At 38.1% G+C, this 27,409-nt stretch overlaps 1 protein-coding gene across 2 annotated transcripts in view; it reads right to left on the bottom strand.

The window, feature by feature from the left end:
• The window catches only part of ITCH (itchy E3 ubiquitin protein ligase), a 122,139-nt gene that overhangs the window by 64,082 nt on the left and 30,648 nt on the right, over positions 1-27,409 (bottom strand). For both annotated transcript variants that reach the window (XM_060284724.1, XM_030830844.2), the window contains 4 exons: positions 11,724-11,814; positions 3,666-3,807; positions 1,180-1,304; positions 146-283 (listed from right to left, as the gene is read on the bottom strand). In XM_060284724.1, coding sequence (XP_060140707.1) covers positions 146-283; positions 1,180-1,304; positions 3,666-3,807; positions 11,724-11,793 — 475 coding nt within the window. In that variant the 5' untranslated portion in view covers positions 11,794-11,814. The remainder of the gene's footprint in view (positions 1-145; positions 284-1,179; positions 1,305-3,665; positions 3,808-11,723; positions 11,815-27,409) is intronic.

Below are 27,409 nucleotides of genomic sequence, written 5' to 3'. Positions count from 1 at the left end.
AAGTTTAAAATGAAAAATGTCTCTTTCTAAAAAGGAAATAAAATAATTTCTTTAATGTGGAAAAGAACAGCAATAATTACAACATACTACAGTGGCTAGTGTAAGAAGAATCATTAAAGACCCTATATAGTAAGTGCTTACTCACTTTCTGAACATGTAGTTTCACCATTAGCAACAACTTCAGACTCTAGCTGCAGCCCATCAAGACAAACTGACAAATCTCCTATTGTCTCTGTTGGTTCTTTGTCACCTACAAGCTGTAAAGTCACAACTACTTCCTCAACTGGAAGAGAATAAAATTATAGAAAATGGTCACTTTTTTTCCTTTAAGTCTTAACTGTTGAAAACAAAACTGTCAGAAAAACTTTACATTTATGTGTACACAATTTGTTTTAATACACTTCACCCAAGGTTTCAGGCCTTTTGATGCCAAAAACATTTTAAAAATAGAACAAAATTTCCTAATGGTTAATATCCACAATGTAAGATACTAAATAGCTTAATCATCTCACTTATTATATTCATTCACTTTTACAAAATGAGCCAGCAGGACAACTAAGACTACTCAGCAATATATGCCTGACTTATACTGACTGAAAACATAATTTAAGAATGAATTTTCATCTCGTAAATCCTAAATGAGAAATAAAATCCTTTGAAGTATGTTTTAGATACTCAAGGGATTAAATGTTTTAAAATCATGATATACTAATTAAAATAAGCATGTTTCAAGTTTTTATGTATCTATAAGTATATATAGATATCTAAAGATAGATATACATATATAAATAAAACCACAACCATCTAAAATGAGGAAGTTTTTAAAATAAGCATTCGAAAAGGAAATGTCAAAGTATTAACCACATTTGTCTCTCTGTAGTGAGATTACATTTTTCCTTCAGCTCTGCTCTATATTTTTGTTTTCCATAATTGAGTATATAGCCTTCAATGAATACCTATTTACTAAATAAATATTTATTTAAAATATCAGATCCAAAATGAATGGCCAAACCACGGTTACTCAGAATGCATTAAACAGTTCAAGATTCATCTCCCTATTAATATCATAACCAAGTAAACCTAAAAACAAATAGTGAACATAGTTTCTTCACATATGGCACATGAATTTCTTGTAGAAAAACAAAAGCTGAGCATATTCTATTGTTTTTACATACATACGTTTCATATTGTTTGACTTTAATGTTTCATAGATATCTAATGCAGCAGTTCCCAACAAAACATCAGATTTCAATGTCTGGTGACTCCACACACGAAAATGTAATTTACTCACAGGGGTGACGATACTACAGGTGAAAAAAAAGGTGAAAAATAATTTCCTTAAATATCACAACAAGATTGTAAATAAATTATAATTAAAATCTTCTCAATGCACACCTTACAGTTTACCGTACAACCAATACTGCCTATGGCCATCTTCACTTGTCACTGAACTATAGGGGCAATTTCATGCATGTATATCATCAACAAAAGTAAAAGTGCTCACCATGCTACAAACTGTTGAAAAATCAGTTTTACTTTCGTAGTACAAAAAAGTTAATTAATTAAATCCTTATTTTATGTCAGGTAGTATGCTGAGCTTAGGATTATTTCGTTTAATCTTCACAGCAACCCTGAGATGAGAATTACCACTCCCATCTTCAGATATAGAAGCTGATATTCAGAGAGGTTAAGCAAATTGCCCAAGATCACACAGCCACTCGGTGGCAGACTGGGAATAAGAATCTGTCATTAAAATTTATACTAAGAAGTTTCTCGGTCAGCTACTTAATGATTTGAGGATTATATTACCCCAAGTTTCACACTGTTAGAGGCAAAGTGTCCGGGACAACTGTCAAATAAAGACTCTTCCAGACCTTGCTAAATGCCAATACAGAATAGAAATCTGAATTTGCAATAAACTGTATAAAAACTATTTCAATTAGAAAAATAGGAACACTATATAACCTACCGGGGATGGAATAAAAGAGTTAGTAAATTTAATTTTACTTTGAGGTCTAGTCTAAATTATTTCAATTCAAATCTTGAGAGAAGTCTGCAAAGCCTACTACCCAACAATGGAAGCTGTGTTAAAATTGCAGCCCAATCTGCTGCAACTTAAAAATTCAGAAGATCTTGGGCTATGTTCCCCCGAACATCTGGACTTAAGAATAACACTACCATATAGGGCTACAAGGAGTTTCTTTTTTCTTAACTTTTAAACCAGTAAGGAGTTCATGTCGTTATCGGCTCAAGAGCCCTAAAGTACATTTATTGTGAGCACAGATAGTTGGTAGAAAGTAGCTGAGTATTCAGTCTATTATTCTGAACATCTCCAGTCGCTAATAGAGGCTGTGGCCTTTTGAAGATTTGTTTTTTTAAAAAATGTTACTCACATATTGTTTAATTTAGATCAAATCTCTAATGGGGCACTAATTAAAAATGAAGTCTAAGAAACGATGTTGAAATAAATACAGATGAGGAACATCAGAATGATACTTCTGCAAATAGGTTTCAAGATGACCTTCAGTAAATTCTTAAGTTTCATTCATTTGCTCAAAATCATAAAGTACATCAAGATGCCCTACAACTTCAAAAATCCATGTTAAACAATAATATAGGTTTAGCTAATTTGTTTTGTCATTTATTAGGAATAAATACTGTCCACATAAGCATGTATATCATGTGAAGAGAAGAGCTTATCATTTCAAATGTCTCATCTCACCATTTAGAAATAAAACTTTTTTTAGTTACAGGTTTGTTTCTCTAAGAGAAAAAATACAAGAATTCCAAATGTTAGGTAATGAAAGCAATTTGTCTATATTTGATGAGATAACAACTGGTTATATTTTGAACTACACTTTAATATACAAACCAAATACACTATATTATTTAAAAATCCATTTGTTGGTAAATCATACATTTGCTTCCATTTTAGTAGAAAAATTAAAATTAACCTATAATTCCCTTCCTACCAACATCTGAGGCCTCGTCAATAAGTGTTGAAATTGAGCTACATCCTACTTCTATGAATTCGAATGACAGATTAAAAACACAAACATATAGACATATGCACAGGGATGTATATTGCAACACTGTCTAATAGCACAACATTAGAAACCAACCGATCAATAGGGAACTAGTAAAATTAATCACAGTCCATCCATATTAAAGAATATTACGTAGCTATATGAGGGATATTAGACCCATACGTACTCAACGAAAAAGGATGTTATGTATGTTAATTATAAAATGTATAGCATAATTTTTTTAAAGGAAAAAAACCCCTGTGTAGGTTCTATGTGGGCACTGTAATTTTAAAAAACACAAACTATTTTTAAAAATTAAATTAAAAAAATAAAGTGAGCTACTCATGGCCCTCTATTTCAAACCTAAATTAAGGAAAGAGCTGCTAATCTTTCTAGGCCAGTGACCCTGGGATCTCCCAGCTACTTTTCAGTGGCAACAATGCAATGAAAAGGAGAGACTGGGAAAACAAATAATTAAAGAGAAAGGAGACTAGAAGGAGGAGTCCTAAGAACAGGGGAATAAGAGGGGAAAAAAAAAAAGAGAGGAGGAACAAAGAAAAAAGTGAGAAACTTTTTTAAAGCTGCATTTCTGCTCACCTACTAAACAAAATACACCATAGAAAATACTTTCAAACCTACACTGTAAGAGGTTGCTTCCATTTGGGACTGTTCGTATTGTTGCATTTTTCTGTCTTCTTTGACTGTCCATCTACTGTGACTTCCACATAAGGACTTGGCCCAAACCAATTCTTTTTATTTTCTTTAAGTTTCGCTGAAATGACTAAGTAAAATAAAATAGAAAATATTTCGAGATGTTAGTTCATCCTTCAAATCGATTTAATTTCATAAAGGTTAAACACAGCATTATTATTTTTACTCAGAGAAGCAGTTTGCTCTAAAATATTCACAAATTTTATTCACATATAACCTTTGTATTTCTTCCCATCATATTAAAAAATATAGGACTTCCCCACACCATCCAACCAAATTCCCTTCAGCAGATCCCCCCCAACTGTCAGTATCAACAGTCCCAGAAATCTTGAGGTCAATTAAAAAGTACACTGACAAACTTGGTAAACAAATATTTGAACGCCTACCATGTTATCAGATATTGCTCTAAACTGTGGACAGAGCAGTTTACAATTAGAGATAAGTCCTTGTGATGAAAAACAGCCTAATGTGGCAGAGTATGACTTGGCAGTAAAGAAGTCTTCTAAGGAAGTACTTTTAAGCAACCATCTAAATGACAAGGAGCTATCCATGTGAAGATTGAAGGTAGGAAGAAGAGAAAATTCCAGACAGAGGTACGAAAGCTTGGCATACCTGAGGAAAAGTATAGCAAACAGGGAAAAATGGTAAATGAGATAAGATCACATTTAGCTTTGTAAGCCAAGATAAGGAATTTGGATTTTATTCTAAGCATGCTAGAAAGCCAATGAAAGAAGAGAGCTACAAACTAAGATTATTTTTAGCATCTCATATATCTCTCATTATCTTAGCAAGAGCTTCTTACATCCTTAGCCTTCACCCTTGAGTTAGTCACTTTTGCCATGAAATAGCCTTGTCCAAGCATTGTGTGGAAGGTACGAAGAGTAGATTCAAATCTAGTAGAGCACCCCCTGGTTCCCACAGGAGACAACTCACTAGTCCCCTATAAATGAGACGATCACAGCCAAGGAAATATTCTACCACCTGGATATATACTCCAACAGCAAAGTTCAGAGAATGCCAGTGCCCTTCAAGACTAATGGGCCCTTGTGAGTTGCTAGAAAAGTTGATATAGCAGCTACCCAAGAAGCTCAATATACAGACCAAAACATAGACAGTCTGGGTACCCTAGCAGGCACAGTCCCAGGTGGCAGCCCTGAATCTCCCAACTTCATGTTTATCAAATACTTTTGTCCTTTCATGCTTAAGAGGCTGCTAGAGCCATCTAATTAAGAGGCGGCAGTAGTGTGGACTAGGGTGGTAAACATGGATATGGGGAGGAATAAGCATTTTCTAAGGAGAACCAACAGGATTAGATTTCATGAGTGAGTTAGGGGAAAGAAGCAAGGATAACTCCCAGGTTTCTGGCATGAATAACTGGATAGAAGGTGCTATCATTTAATAAGACGGAAAAGATCTGGGAAAGCACAAGTTTGAGAAGGGTAGAATGGGCAGGAAATCAAGCATATTATAAAGAATATATAAAATTTGAGATGCTCATGAGACATCTAGGTAGAAACACTAAGTAAAATGTCTTTCAGAACAGAAAATACTCAAGTGGGGATCAGACCTATCTCTGACTAATATGTACTATAAAGCCCTATCACTTAATACAAAGCCTAATTTAATCACAGGATTGCCAAAGAAAAATATAAAATCCCTATTTTTAATACACTTCTGGTCTGAGAAAAGGTAAAACAGCCCACACACTCATGCATAAGCTCATTTTATTTCAGGGGATCTTGTGATCCTCTAAAACTGATTAAACCTAGAACAAAGAGCAATGCAGGCCTGACAGGGAGGAAATTACCTGCCCTTAGTGGCTTTTTAGGATTCAAACTTTTGAAAGCTGTTTTGCCAAGTACTCCCATCCAACCCCACTAGAGCCATTTTAGGAAACTTTAAATGGGAAAATAAAGAGTCAGGGAAACCAACACCAACTGTGAGTGTTTACTATGTCTGGCACTTAAAGACTGTCATTTCGATACACAGAACTATTCTGTGAGATAGGTATTATCATCTTAATTTTTATACATAAAAAAAAACAAGCTCAACAAAATTTAAAAGTTTACCCAAGGGTCATGGCAAAGCCTGGACAGGAGAAATTATTTAAGTGTTCAAATCTCAAAGCTTATATTGCATAAAACTTTCATTACAGTCCTAATATTCTAAAATAGATCAATGTACTACTTCCTAAAATTTAAATTCCCATAGTAAATTAAAGGAATTAAAAAACTGTAAATTATAAACTGGAAGAAAAGGAATCAGAAAAATGTCAGTATCATCTGTCACCTGGGCCACTCCAAGAGGCCTCTAACAACTCTCTGTTTTTACTCTCACTTCTCTAATGCAATCTCTCACAGCTACCAGAATTATCTCCCTAGAACAGATGTGATGTCAATACTTTTCAATGATTTGCTAATGCCTGCAAAATGAAGTTTAAACTCTTCTGGGGCATTTTACGTTGCTTACTCTGTACGTTTACAGCCTCTTCCTATACCAAACTCCACGCAGGCCCGTGGTAGTCTAACCACTCTTAGCTGTTTGCTGTCCCTCCCAAGTGTCTAGTACTTTCATGCCTCATACATGCTACCCCCTCCACTCATGATCCTTCTTCCTGTTCACCCAATAAAATCCTACTTCTTGAGAGACAAATACTCCCCTCTCTTTGACCGGATGGTTCTTTAAACCTAGTAAGTCAAACTGTTCCTGTTCTATGCCCCCACAGCATTTTCCTATTTATATATGGCTCCTACAGCTTTCTATTCTGTCTTAGTTCTTAGTAAGTTTATCAGTTCTTACTCGTTTAGCTCACTCTGTAATCCCCTTCATGGCAAGGTTATAACCAGTCTTTATAACTCGTAGAGCACTTAGTGATTTAAACCTGACAGGCGTTTAATACGTTTGTTGAACCAAATGATTAGCCATGGTAGAAAACAAGTTGCCCTGCTTTATAGTTACTTACACACACACACACACACACACACACACAATCTATTGCATATGATTTCATGGTACTTATTAATGTTCTTCTGATTCTTCTGTTCTGAAGGTCAACATTTTCACCCGACTGATTCTTCATCCTACCTCTCCAATACAAAATTAAAATCCTGACAATTTAAAGAAAGTAGAAGTAAATCCTTAGCTTATCCAATTTATTTTGTGAATCAGGAGGCTATAATGAACAAGGTAAAACAAACAGGGGTGCTGAGACCAGGTATGATGAGCAGTATGATGAACTGATAAGAGATAAAACCAGTTAAAGCAAGTGCTACCTCTGTGGTCAGAAGTCATGAGAGGCTACATGAGGTCTCTGTAGCAGAACTATGTCTTGGCTGGGCAGAACTGGATATAAACTTTTGACTTTAAAGTATGAGGGACTCTCCTGGTCTCTAAGCATTGGGAGCTAAATATACGGTGTTCTAGTAAATTTGGGGAAATGCAGTAATGTTTAATTTCAATTTGTAATAACTAAAATAAGATGGTTTCTCTTCCTCAAATGATGAGTCTGGAGTAAGGATTGAGACTAAAAAATTTCTAGGAAATACCAAAGAATTTATTTTGCCCACGTAAGTATAATGCTAGCATACAGCAAGCATCAAAACACAGATAAGCTCAGTAATAATAGCAGAAGTTACGTACAGAACATAATTAAACAGGAAATGGCTAAAGACAGGGAAGGATGTAAGAAAACAGACTTATGTCCAAAGTAAAGGACCCAGACCATGGAATTGGAGATAAAGAATAAAGAATGATCCAGGAAATGCAAGAGTAAAAATCAGTGGAACCTGGGACTTCCCTGGTGGCGCAGTGGTTAAGAATCCACCTGCCAATGCAGGGGACACGGGTTCGCACCCTGGTCTAGGAAGATCCCACAAGCCACAGAGCAACTAAACCCATGCACCACAACTACTGAGCCTGCATGCCACAACTACTGAAGCCTGCGCGCCTAGAGCCCGTGCTCCACAACAAGAGAAGCCATCGCAATGAGAAGCCCACGCAAATCAACAAAGAGTACCCCCTGCTCACCACAACTAGAGAAAGCCCGCGCACAGCAACGAAGACACAACACAGCCAAAAATAAAAATAATAAATTTTAAAAAAACCACACACACATGAAGTTCTCTAAACAATCCACTTATCAACAGTACTATCATTTAATATTTTAAAACTGTTTTGCTACAACTTATAATACGTGTCATTTCTCTGAAATAAATTTTCTACTTGCCCTCATCTGGTAAGGGGCAGCAATTAGCAAACATACATTGTAAACAAATAATGTATGCATACATGTGTGTAATGTACGTATGTGAGAGTTAAAGAAATAAATTTGAGCAGAACCACAGAGTAACATTTTAACTTTCGACCCTAAATTTCCCTATGAGTCTTTTACACCAACTTTTTAAAAAAGTTTATTTATTTATTTATTTATTTATGTATGGCTGCATTGGGTCTTTGTTGCTGCACGCAGCCTTTCTCTAGTTGTGGTGAGCAGGGGCTACTCTTCATTGCAGTGCATGGGCTTCTCATTGTGGTGGCTTCTCTTGTTGCGGACACAGGTTCTAGGCACACAGGCTTAGTTGCTCCACAGCATGTGGTATCTTCCCAGACCAGGGCTTGAACCTGTGTACCCGGCATTGGCAGGCAGATTCTTAAGCACTGCGCCACCAGGGAAGTCCCTACACCGACTTTTAAAACACAAATCCAGCTGTCTGCTCTTTGTTAAAAACTCGACTTTTAAAACACAAATCCAGCTGTCTGCTCTTTGTTAAAAACTCTGGTTACTTCTCATCTCCCTTAGCAATTTTTTTTTTTTTTTTTTTGGTAGCCTTGACACACCTGAAGGAGATGATCCACTCCCATTAATTCTCATGGGTCCCTGCTCTGCAGCAGTGGCTTTTAGGGACATCAAGGGAAGTCTTGGCATTTCCCTCCTTCACATCATTTGCTCTGTCGTGTTCATTCCTGAAAGATCCTTTTCTACCTTTCTACTTTTTTTCTGGCCATGCCAGGCAGCATGTGGGATCTTAGTTCTCCAACCAGGGATCGAACCCGTGCCCCCTGCATTGGGAGCGCAGTCTTACCCAATGGACCTCCAGGGAACTCCCTACCTTTCTACTTTTTTTTTTTTTAATAAATTTATTTATTTATTTACTTATTTTTGGCTGTGTTGGGTGTTCGTTGCTGCACGTGGGCTTACTCTAGTTGCGGCAAGTGGGGACGACGACTCTTTCCTCCAATGCACAGGCTTCTCACTGCGGTGGCTTCTCTTGTTGCGGAGCACGGGCTCTAGGCGCATGGAATTCAGTAGTTGTGGCACACAGGCTCAATAGTTGTGGCTCACGGGCTCTAGAGCGCAGGCTCAGTAGCTATGGCAAACGGGCTTAGCTGCTCTGCAGCATGTGGGATCTTCCCAGACCAGGGATCAAACCCGTGTCCCCTGCATTCGCAGGCAGATTCTTAACCACTGTGCCACCAGGGAAGTCCTCTACTTTTAAATAGTAGCAATGCTTCAAGCACTGCCTCCTTTCACAGTAACTCTAGTCAAATATTGATCTCTCTTTCCGGACCAAAGTCATTTTCTCTTCACACCATTACCATATACCATGGCATTTACACTTAACACTTGCATATTTATGCCTTCCTTGAATTTTGGAAGATGTTGAAGAGCTTAGCAAAAAAAAAAAAAAACTATGCTAATCCATTAACACAGACTAAAAAATACAATGTCAATTAAGGGGATTTGTGCAAAAAAACTTAGTTCTGAGGTTTCTAGCACCAAAAGCAAAGAAGTAAACAATGAATTATGAAGGACACTTGATTCTAGTCAACTTGGCACTTTATTGTTCATTATCTGATGTTCTCCATTTGTCCCATATCTAATGATATTTTTGCTAAATATGCAAATAGATTTTATCCATAATTCATGGTGTTTGTTAAAATGTTTTTGCCCTATACTTGTACATTCTCAGGATTTTTAGACCCAAGATTAAAAAGCTTATAAATGGCTAAGAATTATGTCTTCTTGAGGACATAACGCATTTAGGCATTAAATGTTTTTCTTACTATGACAGTAATGATAGCAAATAAGATAGCCAGTTTATGCAAAGAAAAGTCTAAAGGAATATAAACCTATTTATCTGGGGATTGAGATGATAAATAATAAGGACTCCTCACTTTACTATTTTACTCAGTTTTTAAAAATAAAAAGCATGTGTATTACTTATGTAACCTGAAAAGTTGAAACAATCTATCAGAAATTCTTTAAATCAAAGGTTTTAACAATAAGCTGCCCCAAAAAAGAAGTCTTAAGAAGCCTGGCCCAATGTAAATCAGCTACTCAGAGTAGCTTGAGAATGCGGAGGGGAGAAACAATTAGAATCTGAGAAATATTAATATCTTTCACTGAGAATCAGACATTCCTAAGGAAAGAGACTGGAGTTAGTGAAAGAATTCCCAAGAATAAATTCTATCATGCTTTCAACTTAAAGTGTTACTTCTTTATAACTCAATCACTTTTAGGTTTTGAGGAGGACAATAATTATACAGTATATGACCTCATATTCATAACCTAGAAGTGGATATAAGCCAGGTATAGTAAAAACTAAAATAATCAATAAATGCCATTAAATTAAAGGGAGAGAGTCTAGGGTTCCATTGTGTGATAGACACATGCATGTCTGAAGAAAATCCAGTGCCTCACTTTGGCTAGTGCAAGTAGCTTCTATTGATATATAAAGACCTACAAAGAGATCATATGGAGCCTGTAAAACGTCTTAGCCCAGTTTTAAAGAAATTCAATACCATAGCCAAGGAGAAGCACTGAAGGTTTCTAAGCAGGAATGAACAAATCAGGAGGCATTTTAAGAACATTAATCTGAAAGTGATACACTTGATTAGTATGGCTAGAGGAAGAAACAAAGAGATATTAGGAAAGTAACAACAGCAAAATATTTAATAGGCATTTCTCCAAAAAACATATACAAATGGCCAATAAGCACATGAAAAGATGCTCATCATCATTTAACCATCAGAGAAATGCAACTCAAACCCATAATGAGATAGCTCACATCCATTAGGATGTCTCTAATCAAAAAGATAAGCATTGCAAGGATGCTTACAAAATTGTAACCCTCATACATGACTGGTGGGAATATAAAGTGGTGTGGATGCTTTGAAAAATAATTTGGAATTCCTCACAAAGCTAAACATGGATATTACGTGACCCAGTGATTCTACTCCAGAAAGTAGAAGGTATATACTCAAGAAAACTGAAAACATACATCTTCACAAAAACTTACATACAAACGTTCATAGCATTATTCATAATAGCCAAAAAGTGGAACCAACCCAAACATCCATCAGCTGATAAATGGATAAAGTATGTCCACACATGGAATAGTATTTGGCAATAAAAAGAAATTAGATACTAATACATGCTACAACATGGTTGAACCTTGAAAACATTATTATGATAAGTGAAAAAAGTCAGAGACAAAGGCCACACATTTTATGACTCTATTTATATGAGAGATCCAAAATAGGCAAAGCTATAGAGACAAAAATAGTTAGCTAGGGCTGAAGGTGGTTGGGGAATATGGGGCAGGGGTTTCTTTCTGCAGTGGTGAAAATGTTCTAACTGGTGTTGGTTGCACAACTCTGAGAATGTACTAACAATCATTGACTTCTAAATGAGTAAACTGTATGGTATGTGAATTATCTCAACAAAGCTAATAAAATCCAAATGAAAACAAAAAACAATAGCAATTGCCGAAGCATGTTTAACGGAAAAAACAAAAAAACCCAAATCCTATACTATACCCAAGAATATCCTGAAATCAAAATGTAATTTTTACATATCTAAACATTATGTTCATTCATTCATTCAGAACCTGATACGTCACAGCCACTAAAGATTTTAAGATTTTTTTCTTTTTATCTTGGGAGTGGGGGGGGGGAAGTAAAGCAGTAGATCTTTTTAAGACTTACCAGTTATCTGAAGTTGTGATTTCATGGTCAGGCTACCCATTGAACCAAGCTGTGATCCACTGTCAGACATAACACCAACAGGACGGCAAACCTGAACAGGGCCAAGGAAACACTATAAACATCAAAAATTCCCACTTGAAAAATATGTAAATAGTGCTAGCCAGGCCATTTCCATGTCCCACTGAAGGCCACACAATAACCAGTGGCCTTCACATTGCTAAATATAATTTTCAATTGTAGTATCCATCCTGCGTTAACCTATCAGCAAAATCTGACATGATCATTCCTTCTTCCATGGTTTTTCTTCCTTTTCGTTCCCAAGACACATTCTCTAGGTTTATGTCCTACATTACTGATTGTTTCTTCTTAGACTCCTTTGATGATTCCTTCTCTTCTCTCCACCCTCCTAATACTGGAAAGTCCTAGGACTCAGTTCTTGTTTCCCTCTTCTCGCATCGCTCCATACTCATTTCCTCAAGGATATCATCCACTGTTATGGCTTTAAATATCATCTATATATCAACAAGTCCCAACTTTATATTTCTATTACAGACTTCACTCCTGAATTCTAAACAACTTCACTTGGGTATCTAAAAGACACTCTGAACTTAACAGATCCAAAATGGAACTCCTGATGTTCTCTGTAAACTATCTCAGTTGATGGCAATTTCATTCTTTCAGCAGCTCAAGCCAAAAACCTTGGAGTCATCCTTGACTCCTTTCTTTTATATTTCCTTTCCAACCCGCTGGCAAATTCTGATGTCTCTATTTGTAAAAATATATCTAGAATCTAGACATTTCTCACCACCTCTACCACCAATCTGTCCAGACCCACCTCTGACAGCCATTTTTTTCCTAAATTATGCCCCTCTCCTAGATTAACCTAAAAGGTCTCCCTTTTTCCACCCTTGTCTAGCCTTAGTACCTATTCTTAACACAACCTGGATGATTCTTTTAAAATGTTAAAAAACCTTTCAAAACCTTCCCATTTTACTCAGAGTAAAAGCCTGAATCCTGAAAGACCCTATATGATACATGCTTCCACTGCTCCCTACTTCCTGAACTTATTTCCCTGCTACTTTCCTCCCCTACTCAGGCACATACTTCCCTATTATTGTTGAAATATGCCAGCACATTCTTGCCTTTAGATGTTCATTCTACTTGTCTTCTTCACAATATTAACAGTCTGCTCCACTTATGATGATCATTTTCTTCTCCTATAAACTATGTGACCTTCTGACATACTAAGTAATTTACTTGGTAATTATGTTTATTGGTTTTGACTCCCTAAGCTAGAATATAAACTCCATGTGAATGGGGGATCTTTTTGCTTTGTTCACTGATGAAACCCAGAAGCCCAAAACAGGGCCTGTGGCTACTGAATTATACTAAATGAACACCTCTAACATATCTTCTTCAGCCAATAATCATGGAAGAGTTAATCCCCCTGTGGAAAGGGCATGATTCGTATACAATAAAAAAGATTTTATAACAAAGTCAGAACACTTGGGTTTGATTCCTGGCTACAACACTCACTATATGATACTATTTGAGTCATATAACTTCTCTAGGTCCCAGTTTCCTGTCAGAGAAATGGGGATAATACCACCTCTACCTCACAGGGCTTTTGTAAGACTGAATGATTATATCTGTGGGAAAAAAAATTACTCTGTGAATGTTTATTATTTATCATTAATACTCTTTGAATTTATTTGTTTATTTATGGCTGCGTTGGGTCTTTGTTGTTGTGTGCAGGCTTTCTCTGGTTGTGGCGAGCAGGGGCTACTCTTCATTGCGGTGCGCAGGCTTCTCACTGCGGTGGCTACTCCGGTTGCGGAGCATGGGCTTCAGTATTTGTGGTTCGCGGGCTCCAGAGTACAGGCTCAGTAGTTGTGGCACACAGGCTTAGTTCCTCTGCGGCATATGGGATCTTCCCAGACCAGGGCTCAAACCTATGCCCCCTGCATTGGCAGGCAGATTCTTAACCACTGCACCACCAAGGAAGTCCCTAAATATGTTTTTAAAATAACCTGTTCTTAGGCTTTCGGGGACTTGATAAAAATTTTAAGAATATTTTGAGTGGGTCAAAGTGAAGATTAAACTCAAGCAAAATTTACTCAGCACTCACTAGTTGCCAGGTCCCATGTAAGAAATATACAAATACAATAAGGCAAAATTAGGCTTCCGTTCCCTGGCGGTCCAGTGGTTAGGACATCATGATTCCAATGCAGGGAGCGTGGGCTTGATCCCTAGTCAGGGAACTAAGATCCCACATTCCACAGGGCAACTAAGCCTGTGAGCGCTAGAGCCTGCGTGCCACAACTGGAAAGCCTGAGAGCCACAACTACTGAGCCCACACCACAACTAGAGAGCCCCATGTGCCACAACTACAGAGCCTGCGTGCCACAACTTGAGGAGCCTGTATGCCGCAAGGAACAGCCTGCACTCCGCAATAAAAGACAGCGCAGGCCACAATGAAGATTGTGCAACTAAGACCCAATGCAGCCAAATAAATAAAATAAATATTAAAAAAAAATCATGTAGGTACTGATACATATTAGTTTTATATAATCAAAATTACTTAAGTATTTTAAATCTCTAAGAACAAAAAAATACCATTTGTAAAGACAAACTATAGAAACCTAAGTATCAATTGGCAACCAGTTAAATAAATAACATACTCATACCACAGAATACTATGCAGCTATCAAAACAACTTACTAATGACTGAAATGGAATGATTCCAAGAACATTTTTTTTAAGTTACAGAATATATATAATGTGATGGTATTTTTTCAAACAAAAACAAAGTATATATTCTTGTAGATAAATATACTTATAAACAAAAGCAGAAAAAGTATACATCCCCTAACTGTTTACAGTGGTTACCTTTGTGGAGAAGGGGAGAGGGTCTGTGTACTAAAGGAGGTGGTCATGGGGAACTTTGGTTTTGTATGTATTGCTTTAGTTTTTAAAAAGAAAATGTGTAGCCTACTTGTACACTTTGAAAAACAGGCAAGACAGAGTAGACTGAGAATCTACACTTCAAGTCCCATCTTCTCCCCTGAGCTCCAGACTCTTAGGTCTAACCATTATTTATAACTGCCTGCATGGTTAAAATGACTAAACTGAGGAGACTTCCCTGGTGGCACAGTGGTTAAGAATCCACCTGCCAACGCACAGGACACGGGTTCGGGCCCTGGTCCAGGAAGATGCCATGCCACATGCCATGAAGCAACTAAGCCCCTGCGCCACAACTACTGAGTCTGCGTGCCACAACTACTGAAGCTCACACACCTAGAACCCACTCACTGCAACCAAGAGTAGCCCCTGCTCGATGCAACCAGAGAAAGCCCGCACATAGCAACAAAGACTCACCACAGCCAAAAAAAAAAAAGACTAAATTGAAACTCTCCCTGGCCTCAATAGCACCACCATCCATCCAGTTGCACAAGCCAAAGCTGTGGGCATTATCTTTCCCTCATTACCAAGTTCTAAAGATACTACCTGCAAAATACACCCTGCTATATACCTTAAAATATATGCTTATTTTTCTCCTCTTCTTAACCATCTTAGTCCAAGCCACAAACACCCATCCCTTCCCTGTCAACAAATTACTACAAGTCACTAAATTGGTCTCTCTGCTTCTGCACCTGCTCCCTCTCCCTCCCACCACCCATTCTCCACACAGCAACTAGGGTACTCTTTTAAACACGAAAGTTAGATCATGCTCTACTCTGCTTAAACATCCAATAATTGCCTATCTCACCTAAAATAGAATCCAAATTCCTCACCCTGGCTTACAGAAGTCCCACTACATTCCATCCATGACCTACTCTCTTGACTTCTCCTCATATCATTCTCTCCCTTACCCACTGCAAATATGGATTTTTTTCTATTTCTTAAACACACTAAGGTCATTCCAGACTTACAGGCTTTACACTAACTGTTCCCTCTGCTCAGAATGTTTTTCCCTCTTACCTTTAAATAGCTAACATCTTATATTCAGGTCTCAAGTTAATACACAAATACTCAGAGAGGTCTTCCCTGACTACTCAATCTAATGTAGCCATCCTATTACTTTCTATCACACCGCTGAAATTTTTCTGATTAAATTTTTTACTGACTATAAGGTCCACAAAGGTAGGCAACCTTGTCTGCCTTGCTAATCAGTGTCTAGAATATTCCACAGTTGTTTTTTTTTTTTAATTAACTAATGTCCGCAATTTATATATAGGTCCACTCTTTGTGAACCTTATACAGTCCTATGGATTTGTTATTGTTGTTTTGTTTTTTGGGGTTTTTTTTTTTGCGGTACGCGGGCCTCTCACTGTTGTGGCCTCTCCCGTTGTGGAGCACAGGCTCCGGACGCGCAGACTCAGTGGCCATGGTTCACGGGCCCAGCCGCTCTGCAGCATGTGGGATCTTCCCGGACCGGGGCACGAACCCGTGTCCCCTGCATCGGCAGGCGGACTCTCAACCACTGCGCCACCAGGGAAGCCCCCTGTCCTATGGATTTTGACAAACACATAACTGCCATGTATCCACTATTATAGTATCACACAGAATAATCTCACAACCCTAAAAGTCCCCTGTGCTTCACCTACTCATCCCTCTTCCCTCACTAAGAACCTCTGGCAACCACTTATCTATTTACTGTTTCTATAATTTTGCCTCTTCCAGAATGTCAGATAGGTAGAAGCACACAATTTAGAGCCTCAGCCTGGCTTCTTTCACTCAGCAGTATGATTAAAGTTTCCTCCATATCTTTTCAGAGCTTGGCAGCTTTTTTTAAAATTGCTGAGTAATATTTCATGTGTGTTTATTCCACAGTATATACATTTGCTTACTGAAGGATATGTTTAGTTGCTTCCAGTTTTTGGCAATTATGAATAAAGCTGCTATAAGTATTCATGTTCAGGTTCCTTGTGGATATAAGTTTTCGACTCAATTGGGTAAACAGGACTACAATTACTGGATGATAAGGGTAAACCTATGTTTTAGCTCTGCCAAATGGTTTTCCAAAGTAGCTGTACCATTCTGCATTCCTATTAGGATTGAAGTAGAATTCCTACTGCTTCGTATCCTCACAAGCATTTGGTATTGTTAGTTTTTTGGAATTTAGCCAGTCTAACAGGTGTACAATGACGTTTCACCATTGGCCTAGTTTGTAATTCCCATATGACATATGATGTTGAGCCTCTTTTCGTATGCTTATTTACCATCTATGTACACTGTTTGGTGAGATATCTGTTCAGATATTCTGCTCATTTATTATTTGTTTTCTTGCTGTCGCATTTTAAGAGTTCTTTGTATATTTTAAATATAAGTCCTTTATGTGTTTTGCAAATATTTTCTCACAGCCTATGGCTTCTCTTTTCATTCTCTTAACAGTGTAAAGGTTTCACCAGTTCCCACATGTGAGTGAGTGCGGTGAGTATGTTCCCCACACCAACAAGCAATTCTCCAACACCAGCTAAGTGTCCTACAATTTAATAAAAATCAGAGAAGAAATAAATATAGCATGTTTTTAAATATTAAAAAAAACCACCAAAAAAAATTATTAGAAATAAACAAATACACTAAGTTGCAGAGTAAAAATATCAATATACAAGTCTGTTCTATACACTAACAATGAATCATCAAAAAACAATTAACAAAAAAATCTCATTTACAATTGCAACAAAAAGAATACCTAGGAATAAATTTAACCAAGTAGGTGAAAGACCTGTACACTGAAAACTTTAAGACGTTCTTGGAAGAAATTTAAGACAACACAAAAAAATGTAAAGGTATTCGTGCTCAGGGACTGGAAAAATTAACATTTTTAAATGTCCGTATTACCTAAAGCAATCTACAGAACCAATGTAATCCCTATCAAAATCCCAATGACATTTTTCACAGAAATAGAACAACAACAACAACAAAATCCTAAAATCTGTAAGAAGTAACAAAAGGCACCAAATAGCCAAAGCAATCCTGAGTGGGGGGAAAAAACCCAAAGCATGAAGTATCATTCACTCTGATTTCAAATGATATTACAAAGCTATAGTAATCAAAAATTGGCAGAAAAAGTGACATAGATCAATGGAACAGAACTGAGAATTCAGAAATAAACACATATATGGACAATTAATTTACAAAACAAGAACAAAGAACATAAAGTGGAGAAAGTATAGTCTCTTCAATAAATCATGTTGGGAAAAAACTGGACAGTTAACATGCAAAAGAATGAAACTAGACCACTATCTTACAACATACACAACGTCAACTCAAAAGGGATTAAGGACTTGAATGTAAGACCTGAAACCATAAAACTCCTAGAAGAAAACACACATCAGTCTTAGCAATATCTTTCTGGATATGTCTCCTCAGGCAAGGCAAACAAAAGCAAAAATAAACAAATGGGACTACATCAAACTAAAAAGCTTCTGCACAGCAAAGGAAACCATCAACAAAATGAAAATTCAACCTACCTACTCAGAGAAGATATTTGCAAATCATATCCAATAAGGAGTTAATATTCAAAATACATAAAGAACAACCAAAAATTAAACCACCCGATTAAGAATGGGCAGAGGAGGTGAACAGACCCTTTTCCAAAGACATACAGATAGGGAACAGGGACATGAAAAGATGGTCAACATTACTAAGTATTACGGAAATGCAAATCAAAACCACAAATGAGTTATTACCTCATACCATTAAAATAACTATTATCAAAAAGGCAAGAAATTGGGCTTCCCTGGTGGCGCAGTGGTTGAGAGTCCGCCTGCCGATGCTGGGGACACGGGTTCGTGCCCTGGTCGTGGAAGATCCCACATGCCACGGAGCGGCTGGGCCCGTGAGCCATGGCTGCTGAGCCTGCGCGTCCGGAGCCTGTACTCCGCAACGGGAGAAGCCACAACAGTGAGAGTCCCGCATACCGCCAAAAAAAAAAAAAAAAAAAGGCAAGAAGTAACAAGGGTTGGAGAGGATGTAGAGAAAAGGGAATCCTCATACACTGTTGGTAGGAGTGTAAATTACTGCAGCCACTATGGAGAGTTCTCAAAAATTAAGAATAGAACTACAATATGATCCAGCTACTCCATTTCTAAGTATTTATCCAAAGAATTCAAAAACATCTAATTTGAAAAGATATATGCATACCTATGTTCAATCCAGCACTATATACAATAGCCAAGATATGTAAACAACCTAAGTGCCTCTCCATGGATGAAGAAGATGCAATATATATATATAATGGAATACTACTCAGCCGTAAAAAATTTTTTTAAAAATAAAGGAAATCTTGGGACTTCTCTGGTGGCGCAGTGGTTAAGAATCCACTGCCAATGCAGGGGACATGGGTTCAAGCCCTGGTCCAGGAAGATCCCACATGCCGCAGAGCAACTAAGCCCATGCACCACAACTACTGAGCCTGCGAGCCACAACTACTGAGGCCCACACACCTAGAGCCCGTGCTCCACAAGAAGAGAAGCCACTGCAATGAGAAAACCATGCAACAAAGAGTAGCCCCTGCTCGCCGCAACTAGAGAAAGCCCATGCACAGCAACAAAGACCCAACGCAGCCAAAAATAAATTAATTAACTTAAAAAAAAAAAAAAAGGACATCTTGCCCTTTGCAACAACATGGATGGACCTGGAGGGTATTATGCTAAGTGAAATAAGTCAGACAGAGAAAGACACATACTGTATGATTTCACTCATATGGTGGAGGGGGGGAGTTCAAACCAAACCAAACAAAAATGAGCACACAGAGAGAAGAGAGCAGCGGTTAGCAGAGAGCAAGTGGGGGAAGGGTGATATGGATAAAGGGAGTCAGCTGTACAGTGACGAATGGAAACTACGCTCTTGGTGGTGAGCATGTTGTAGTGTATACAGAAGTCAAAATATAATTTTGTACACATGAGACATATAATGTTATAAACCAATGGGGGTTTTTTTGCGGTACGCGGGCCTCTCACTGTTGTGGCCTCTCCCGTTGCGGAGCACAGGCTCCGTACACGCAGGCTCAGCGGCCATGGCTCACGGGCCCAGCCGCTCCGCGGCATGTGGGATCCTCCCGGACCGGGGCACGAACCCGTGTCCCCTGCATCGGCAGGTGGACTCTCAACCACTGCGCCACCAGGGATGCCCTAAACCAGTGTTTTATTAGTCAATCAATGAAAAGGTTATCTGTCAAACCACTAATCTAACAGAACAGACTTCAGTGGCCACACAAGACAAAGAATACAGGACTGTACAAAATTAGTTTGGAAAAGTCACCGAACAATCAAATGACAACCACAGGAAGCAGCAACAAGAAACCATGAGATGGGGGAAGAATATGATTTCCAGAGTTGCCACATTATAACATTCAAAATGTTCAGTTTTCATACTAGCAAACCGAATTCAACAGCACATTAAAAGGATTAATACATTATGACCAAGTGGGATTAATCCCTGGGATGCAAGACTGGGTCAACATATGAAAATTAACATGATCAACAAGGACGAACCGTATAGCACAGGGAACTCTATTCAGTATTCTGTGATAACCTATATGAGAAAAGAATCTAAAAAAGAATGAATATATGTATAACTGAATCACTCTGCTGTACACCTGAAACTAACACAACATTGTAAATCAACTATACTCCAGTAAAACTAAAATATTTTTAAAAGAGAAAGATAATAAATGTGTTATACCACATTAAAAGATTAAGGGTAAAAATCACATGATCATCATAACTGATGCAGAAGAGCATTTGACAAAATTCAATACTGTTTCATGATAAAAACTGTCAGATTAGGAATAGAAGGAAATTACCTCAACAAAATAAAAGCTACATATGAAAAGGCCACAGCTCACATCACACTCAAAGGTGAAAAACTGAAACCTTTTCTTCTAATACTAGGAACAAGACAGGATGCCCATTCTTACCACTTCTAGTCAACACAGTACTGGAAGTCCTAGCAAAACCAATTAAGGTAAGAAAAAGAAATAAAAGGCACCCAAATTGGAAAGGAAGAAGGAAAATTATCTCTGTCCCCAGATGACATGATCTTATATATAAAAAACTCAATAAAGCCTCCACACAGGGACTTCCCTGGCAGTCCAGTGGTAAAGACTCCACACTTCCACTGCAGGGGACACGGGTTGGATCCCTGGTGGGGGAACTAAGATACAGTGTGCCGTGCAGTGCGACACCTCCCCCCCAAATAAAAGACTCCACACAAAAAACACAATATGGGCTTCCCTGGTGGCGCAGTGGTCGAGAGTCCGCCTGCCAATGCAAGGGACACGGGTTCGTGCCCTGGTCCGGGAAGATCCCACATGCCGTGGAGTGGTTAGACCCGTAAGACATGGCCGCTGAGCCTGCGCGTCCGGAGCCTGTGCTCCGCAACGGGAGAGGCCACAACAATGAGAGGCCCGCATACTGCAAAACAAAAAACAAAAAACCCCCCACAATATTGTAAATCAACTATACTCCAATAAAAATTAAACTGTTAAAAACTAATTTTTTAAAATACAGCAAACCTGTACGATACAAAATCAACATAGAAAAATTAGCTGCATCCCTATACACTAACAATTAACTATCCGGAAAAAAAAATTAAGAAACAATCCCATTCACAATAACATCATAAATAAAAGATACTTAGGAATAAACTTAACAAAGGAGATAAAAACTACAAAACATTGCTGAAAGAAATTAAAGATACAAATAAATGGAAAGACATCCTGCACTCATGAATTGAAAGATAAAGTATTGTTAAAATGTCCAAACTACCCAAAGTGATCTACAGATTCAATGCAATCCCTATTAAAATCCCAACGGAATTTTTTAAATAGAAAAAATCCTAAAATTCAAATGGATCCAAATAGCCAAAATAATGTTGAGAAAGAAGAACAAAACTGACATATCACACTACCTGATTTTTAGAATATTACAAAGCTACAGTAATTAAGACAGTATGGTACTGGCATAAAGATAGGCATATAGAGCAATGCAACAGAATAGAGCGCCCAGAAATAGACCCACAAATACACAGACAACTAATATTCAACAAGGTTGTCAAGAACACGCAATGGGGAAAGAATAATCTCTTCAACAAGTGGTGCTGGGAAAACTGAATATCCACATGCAAAAGAATGAAATTGGATCCTTATCTTACACCATAAACAAAAATCAACTCAAAATGGATGAAAGTCTAAAACATAAGACATGACACTGTAAAACTCCTAGAAGAAAATATAGGGGAAAAGCTTTGTGACATTGGTCTTGGCAATGATTTATTGGATATTACACCAAAAGCACAAGCAACAAAAGCAAAAAAGACAACAGGGACTACACCAAACTAAAAAGCTTCTGCTCTGCAAAAGGAAAGAATCAACACAGTAAAAAGACAGCCTGCTAAACAGAAGAAAATATTTGCAAACCATATATCTGATAAGGAGTTATATCCAAAATACACGAGAAGCTCCTACAATTCAAAAGCAAAAGACCCCAAACAACCCAGTTTTAAAATGGGCGAAGGACTTGAACAGACATTTCTCCAAGGAAGACATACATATAACCAAGAGTGTGTGAAAAGATGCTTGACGTCACTAATTATCCAGAAAATGCACAAATCAAAACCACGAGACCTCATCTCACACCTGTTAGGATGGACACTATCAAAAAACAAAAAACTGGGCTTCCCTGGTGGCGCAGTGGTTGAGAGTCCGCCTGCCGATGCAGGGGACACGGGTTCGTGCCCCACTTTGGGAAGATCCCACATGCCACGGAGTGGCTGGGCCCATGAGCTATGGCCGCTGAGCCTGCGCGTCCGGAGCCTGTGCTCTGCAATGGGAGAGGCCACAGCAGTGAGAGGCCCGCGTACCGCCAAAAAAACCCTAAAAGTGTTGGCAAGGATGTGGAGAAATTGGATCCCTTTTACACAGTTGGTTAATCTCTTATATTGAAAACAGAGGCAAAAATCGTCAACAAAATACAAGCAAATTGAGAATTCAGTAACATTCCATGACCAAGTGGAACTTACGCCAAGACTGCAAAGTTGGATAAATATCCAGAAATCAATTAATGTAATATATCAGATCAATAGAATAGAGGACAAAAACCACATCATCATTTCAACAGACACAGGAAAGGCATTTGACAAAACCCAACACGCCTTCATGATAAAAACACTCAAGGAACTAGGGGTAGAAGAGAACTTCCTCAACGTGAAATAGGGCATCTATTAAAAAAGAAAAATCTATAGCTTACATCCTACTTAATGGTAAAAGACTGAATGCTTTCCCCCTAAGTTCAAGAACAAGAATGCCAGCTCTCAAAAATCATTTTTATTCAATACTGTACTGAAGGTTCTAGCCAGGGTAATCAGGCAAGAAAATGAAATAAAAGGCATACAGACTGCAGAGAAAGAAGTACAACTATCTTTATTTGAAGATGACCTGATCTTGTGTATAGAAAATCCTAGAGAATCCACTTAAAAATTATTAAACAGGTGGGAATTCCCTGGCACTCCAGTGGTTAGGACTTGGCACTTTCACTGCTGGGGCCAGGGTTCGATCCCTGGTTGGGGAATTAAGATCCTGAAAGCTGTGTGGCTCGATCAAAATATATATATATATATATATTAGGGCTTCCTTGGTGGCGCAGTGGTTGAGAGTCCGCCTGCCGATGCAGGGGACACGGGTTCATGCCCCGGTCTGGGAAGATCCCACATGCCGCAGAGCAGCTGGGCCCGTGAGCCATGGCCGCTGAGCCTGTGTGTCCAGAGCCTGTGGTCCGCAACGGGAGAGGCCACAACAGTGAGAGGCCCGCATACCACAGAAAAAAAAAAAAGATATATATATATATATATATATATATATATATATATATATATATATAAAATAAGTTCAGCAAAGTTGTAAGATATAAGATCAACATACAAAAGCCAATGTAATTCTATACAGTAGCAATGAAAAATCTGAAAGTGAAACTAAGAATTCCATTTACAATAGTATAATAAAATACTTAGGAAAATTCAACAAAAGAAGTGTAAAACTAAAAATTAAAGAGGACCTAGAGACTTCCCTGGTGGCACAGTGGTTAAGAATCCACCTGCCAATGCAGGGGACATGGGTTCAATCCCTGGTCCGGGAAGATCCCACATGCCACGGAGCAACGAAGCCCGTGCACCACAACTACTGAGTCTGCGCTCTAGAGTCTGCGAGCCACAACTACTGAAGCCCACGCGCGTAGAGCCCGTGAGCCGCAACAAGAGAAGCCACTACAATGAGAAGCCCAAGCACCACAACAAAGAGCAGCCCCCGCTCGCTGCAACTAGAGAAAGCCCATGCACAGCAACGAAGACCCAACGCAGCGCCCCCCCCCAAAATAAAGATGACCTAGATGAATATAAAGTCATCCAATGTTCGTGGATTAGAAGACCTGACATTGTTAAGATGGTAATAGTCCCCCAAATGATCTACAGATTAACCCCCAAATGAGCTACAAATTAAACACAATCACTATCAAAATCCCAACTGCCTGTTTGCAGAAATTCACAAGCTGATTCCAAACTTCATATGGAAATACAAAGGACCAGGAATAGTCAAAACAATCTCAAAAAAGAACAAGGTCAGAGGATTCACACTTCCCAATTTCAGAACTTACTACAAAGCTACAGTAATCAAAACAGTGTGTTATTGGCATAAGCATAGATATACAGATTAATGGAATAGAATTGAGTTCAGAAATAAACCCAAATATCTATGACCAACTGATTTTTGACAAGGGTACTAAGACAAACTTCTCAACAAATGGTCCTGGAACTAATGGATATTCATGTGCAAGAGATCCCTACCTCACAACCATGGACAAAATTAACTCACACTATATCATACACCTAAATGCAAGAGCTAAAACTAAAAATTTGTTAGAAGAAAACAGGTATAATTCTATGTGATGCTGCATTAGATAGACAATGGTTTCTTAGCTATAACACCAAAACCAACAACATAAAAACTGGATATAAATCAAAATTTTTAACTCTTGTGTTTCAAAAACACCATCAAGAAAGTGAGAAGCCCACCCACAAAATGGGAGAAAATCTTTGTAAATCATATATCCAATATAAGTATCTAAAATATATAAAGAGCTTTTACAACTCAACACAAAAAGATGACTACAAAATTGTCTAAAGGACTGAAACGGCATTTCTCCAAAGAAGATATACAAATGACCGATAAGCACATGAAAAGATGCTAAACATCATTAGTCAGAGACATGCAAATAAAAACCACAATGAGATACCCACTTTACACCTACTAGGCGAGCTATTCAAAATGATAAGTAACAAGTGTTGACAAGGATATGAAGAACCCTCACACATTGCTAGTAAAAATGTTATACCAGGGATAAACCTTGAAATATTATGCTAAGTGAAAGAAGCCAGTCACAAAAGACAATATATTTCATGGTTCCATTTATATGAAATGCCCAAAGTAGACAAATCTACAGAGATGTAAGTCAATTATTAGCTGCCTAGGGCTAGGGCTGAGTGGATGTAGATTGAGAGTGACAGCTAAGGGGGCACTGGGATTATTTGGGGGGCAATGATGTTTTCAAATTGATTGTGGTGATGGACGCACAACTCTGAATATACTAAAAGCTACTGAATTGTACATTTTAAGTAGGTATACTGTATGGTATGTGAACTATATCTCAATAAAGGTGTTTAAAACAAGAAACAAAATTTAGAGGAAAAGTTTTTTCCAGACTAAAATATTTTACTACCAATGGACCTTCACTAGAAGAATTTCTAAAGGATGTACCTGAAGAATAAGTAGAATGATCCTCAAAGGAAGCTCTGCAACTCAAGATATAAAAGTGACTAAGGAAGTGGTAAACATAAGGTAAATCTAAAATATACAAAACATGGGACTTCCCTGGTGGTCCAGCAGGTAAGACTCCACACTCCCAATGCAGGGGGCCCAGGTTCGATCCCTGGTCAGGGAACTAGATCTCACGTGCATGCTGCAACTAAGAATCCACATGCCACAACTAAGAAGCCTGATGCCGCAACTAAGAGCCCGCATGCCGCAACTAAGACCCGGTGCAGCCTAAATAAATAATTTTTAATAAAGAATTAAAAAAATAAAATATACAAAACAATGTCTTATTTGGGGATTTAAAAATACAAAGCTAAAATACTGAATAACAGCATTAAAGTCAGGAATGGAGGTAACTGGAGTTAATTGTTCCAAGATCCTTATATTGTTCAGGCCAAGGCAAAGATACTGATCAGTTTTGTGAAGTTAATATGCAAGTCAAAATTTCAGGGAATTCCCTGGAGGTCCAGTGCTTAAGATTGTGCTTTCATTGCCCTGTGGGCATGGGTTCGATCCCTGGTCAGGGAACTAAGATGGCACAAGCCACGCGGCAATCAATCAATCAATTAAAACAATTTCAAAGAGAAGCAGTAAAAAAATAAAAACAGTGCACAAATTCCAAATCACTACCGAGAAAAAAATATTTGAGGGAAAACTGTATGAATCCAAAAGAATGCAAAAAGTAAACAAAAAGGAAAAAAAAGCATGTGGGGAAAGGACTTTCACAAGAAGATGATAGATTACACATGTGCATCTGAATCCCCTTTCAAATTTCCCCTAAACTCTGGTGAAGAAATTTTAAAAATTAAAAAAGTAATAATAGTAATAAAGGTCAGGAAAAAGAAGTAAAGGTAACAACAAACAAGTACAATAACTTCAGTAAGCTACAAAGCAGATGGACCAATGCTATTTGACAGCACACTCAATAAAGCAGACTCCTGTCCTATGCTGGCAACAGGGAAAAGCCAAGAACCAAGATGGTTTGTTTACTTGCAGTGCCCCCAAGAGAAGATACCAGTCAATTTTGGAAGTAGGAAGTAAAGTTGGGACACAGAAGCAGAATTGGTTGAAAGCTGCTTACCAAGCATTTTGATTCCTAAATCCCCTACTTGACACCAAAAGGCTCAGGTCTGTTTTTTTTTTTCCCTCAAGCATCTCTGCAATGGAAGATGCCAGGTACAGTTGAAGGCTGAAGAACAGTATCAAGAACACAAGAATTAAAGGAACATATGCAAACGGAATGACTAAATTCCCATCCTTTTTTCCCACTAGGCTCCCAGCTCACTGTAGCCAAGACTTAACCACCCAGGCAGGAGATAGGACAAGCCTTATCAAGTTCCCCAAACAGTCCACCAGGTAACCCTATAGTGAGGTTCTCAGTTAACAAGCCCTCTCCTCTCTACATGCACTCACAGCCCCCAGTCTGCCCACATCCTTAAACATGATAAAGTTGTGGAAAGCTTCTATCAAGAAAAGTGATGCCAAAGAAAAGCAAAATATATTAATATCCTCAGAGAGATGAAAAGATACAATATTCATTAAACAAAAACAGAGTGCCATTAAAAAAAAAATTTAGGGTAAAGAAGTAACTATCATGAAAACTCTCCCCAACACCAGTTTGGTCAGCTCTTGAGTAGTGTGAAATTGCAAGATCTGTACACAGATTTCAGTTTGTCAGAGCACTGGAATTGGGAATCAACTGATACCTGCACTGCCAGGCTGACAAAATAACTTGGTTGCCATGGCTATGCTGTAATCTTGAATAATTTTGCAGCTTTAAACTACTTTTCGGTCTTTGTGAGGACTGACTAGCAAC

Source organism: Globicephala melas, chromosome 15 (genome assembly GCF_963455315.2).
Source record: "Globicephala melas chromosome 15, mGloMel1.2, whole genome shotgun sequence".
NCBI classification, from domain to species: Eukaryota; Metazoa; Chordata; class Mammalia; order Artiodactyla; family Delphinidae; genus Globicephala; species Globicephala melas.
The sequence above is the reverse complement of the archived record's forward strand: the minus strand, read 5'-3'. Positions and strand labels throughout refer to the sequence as shown.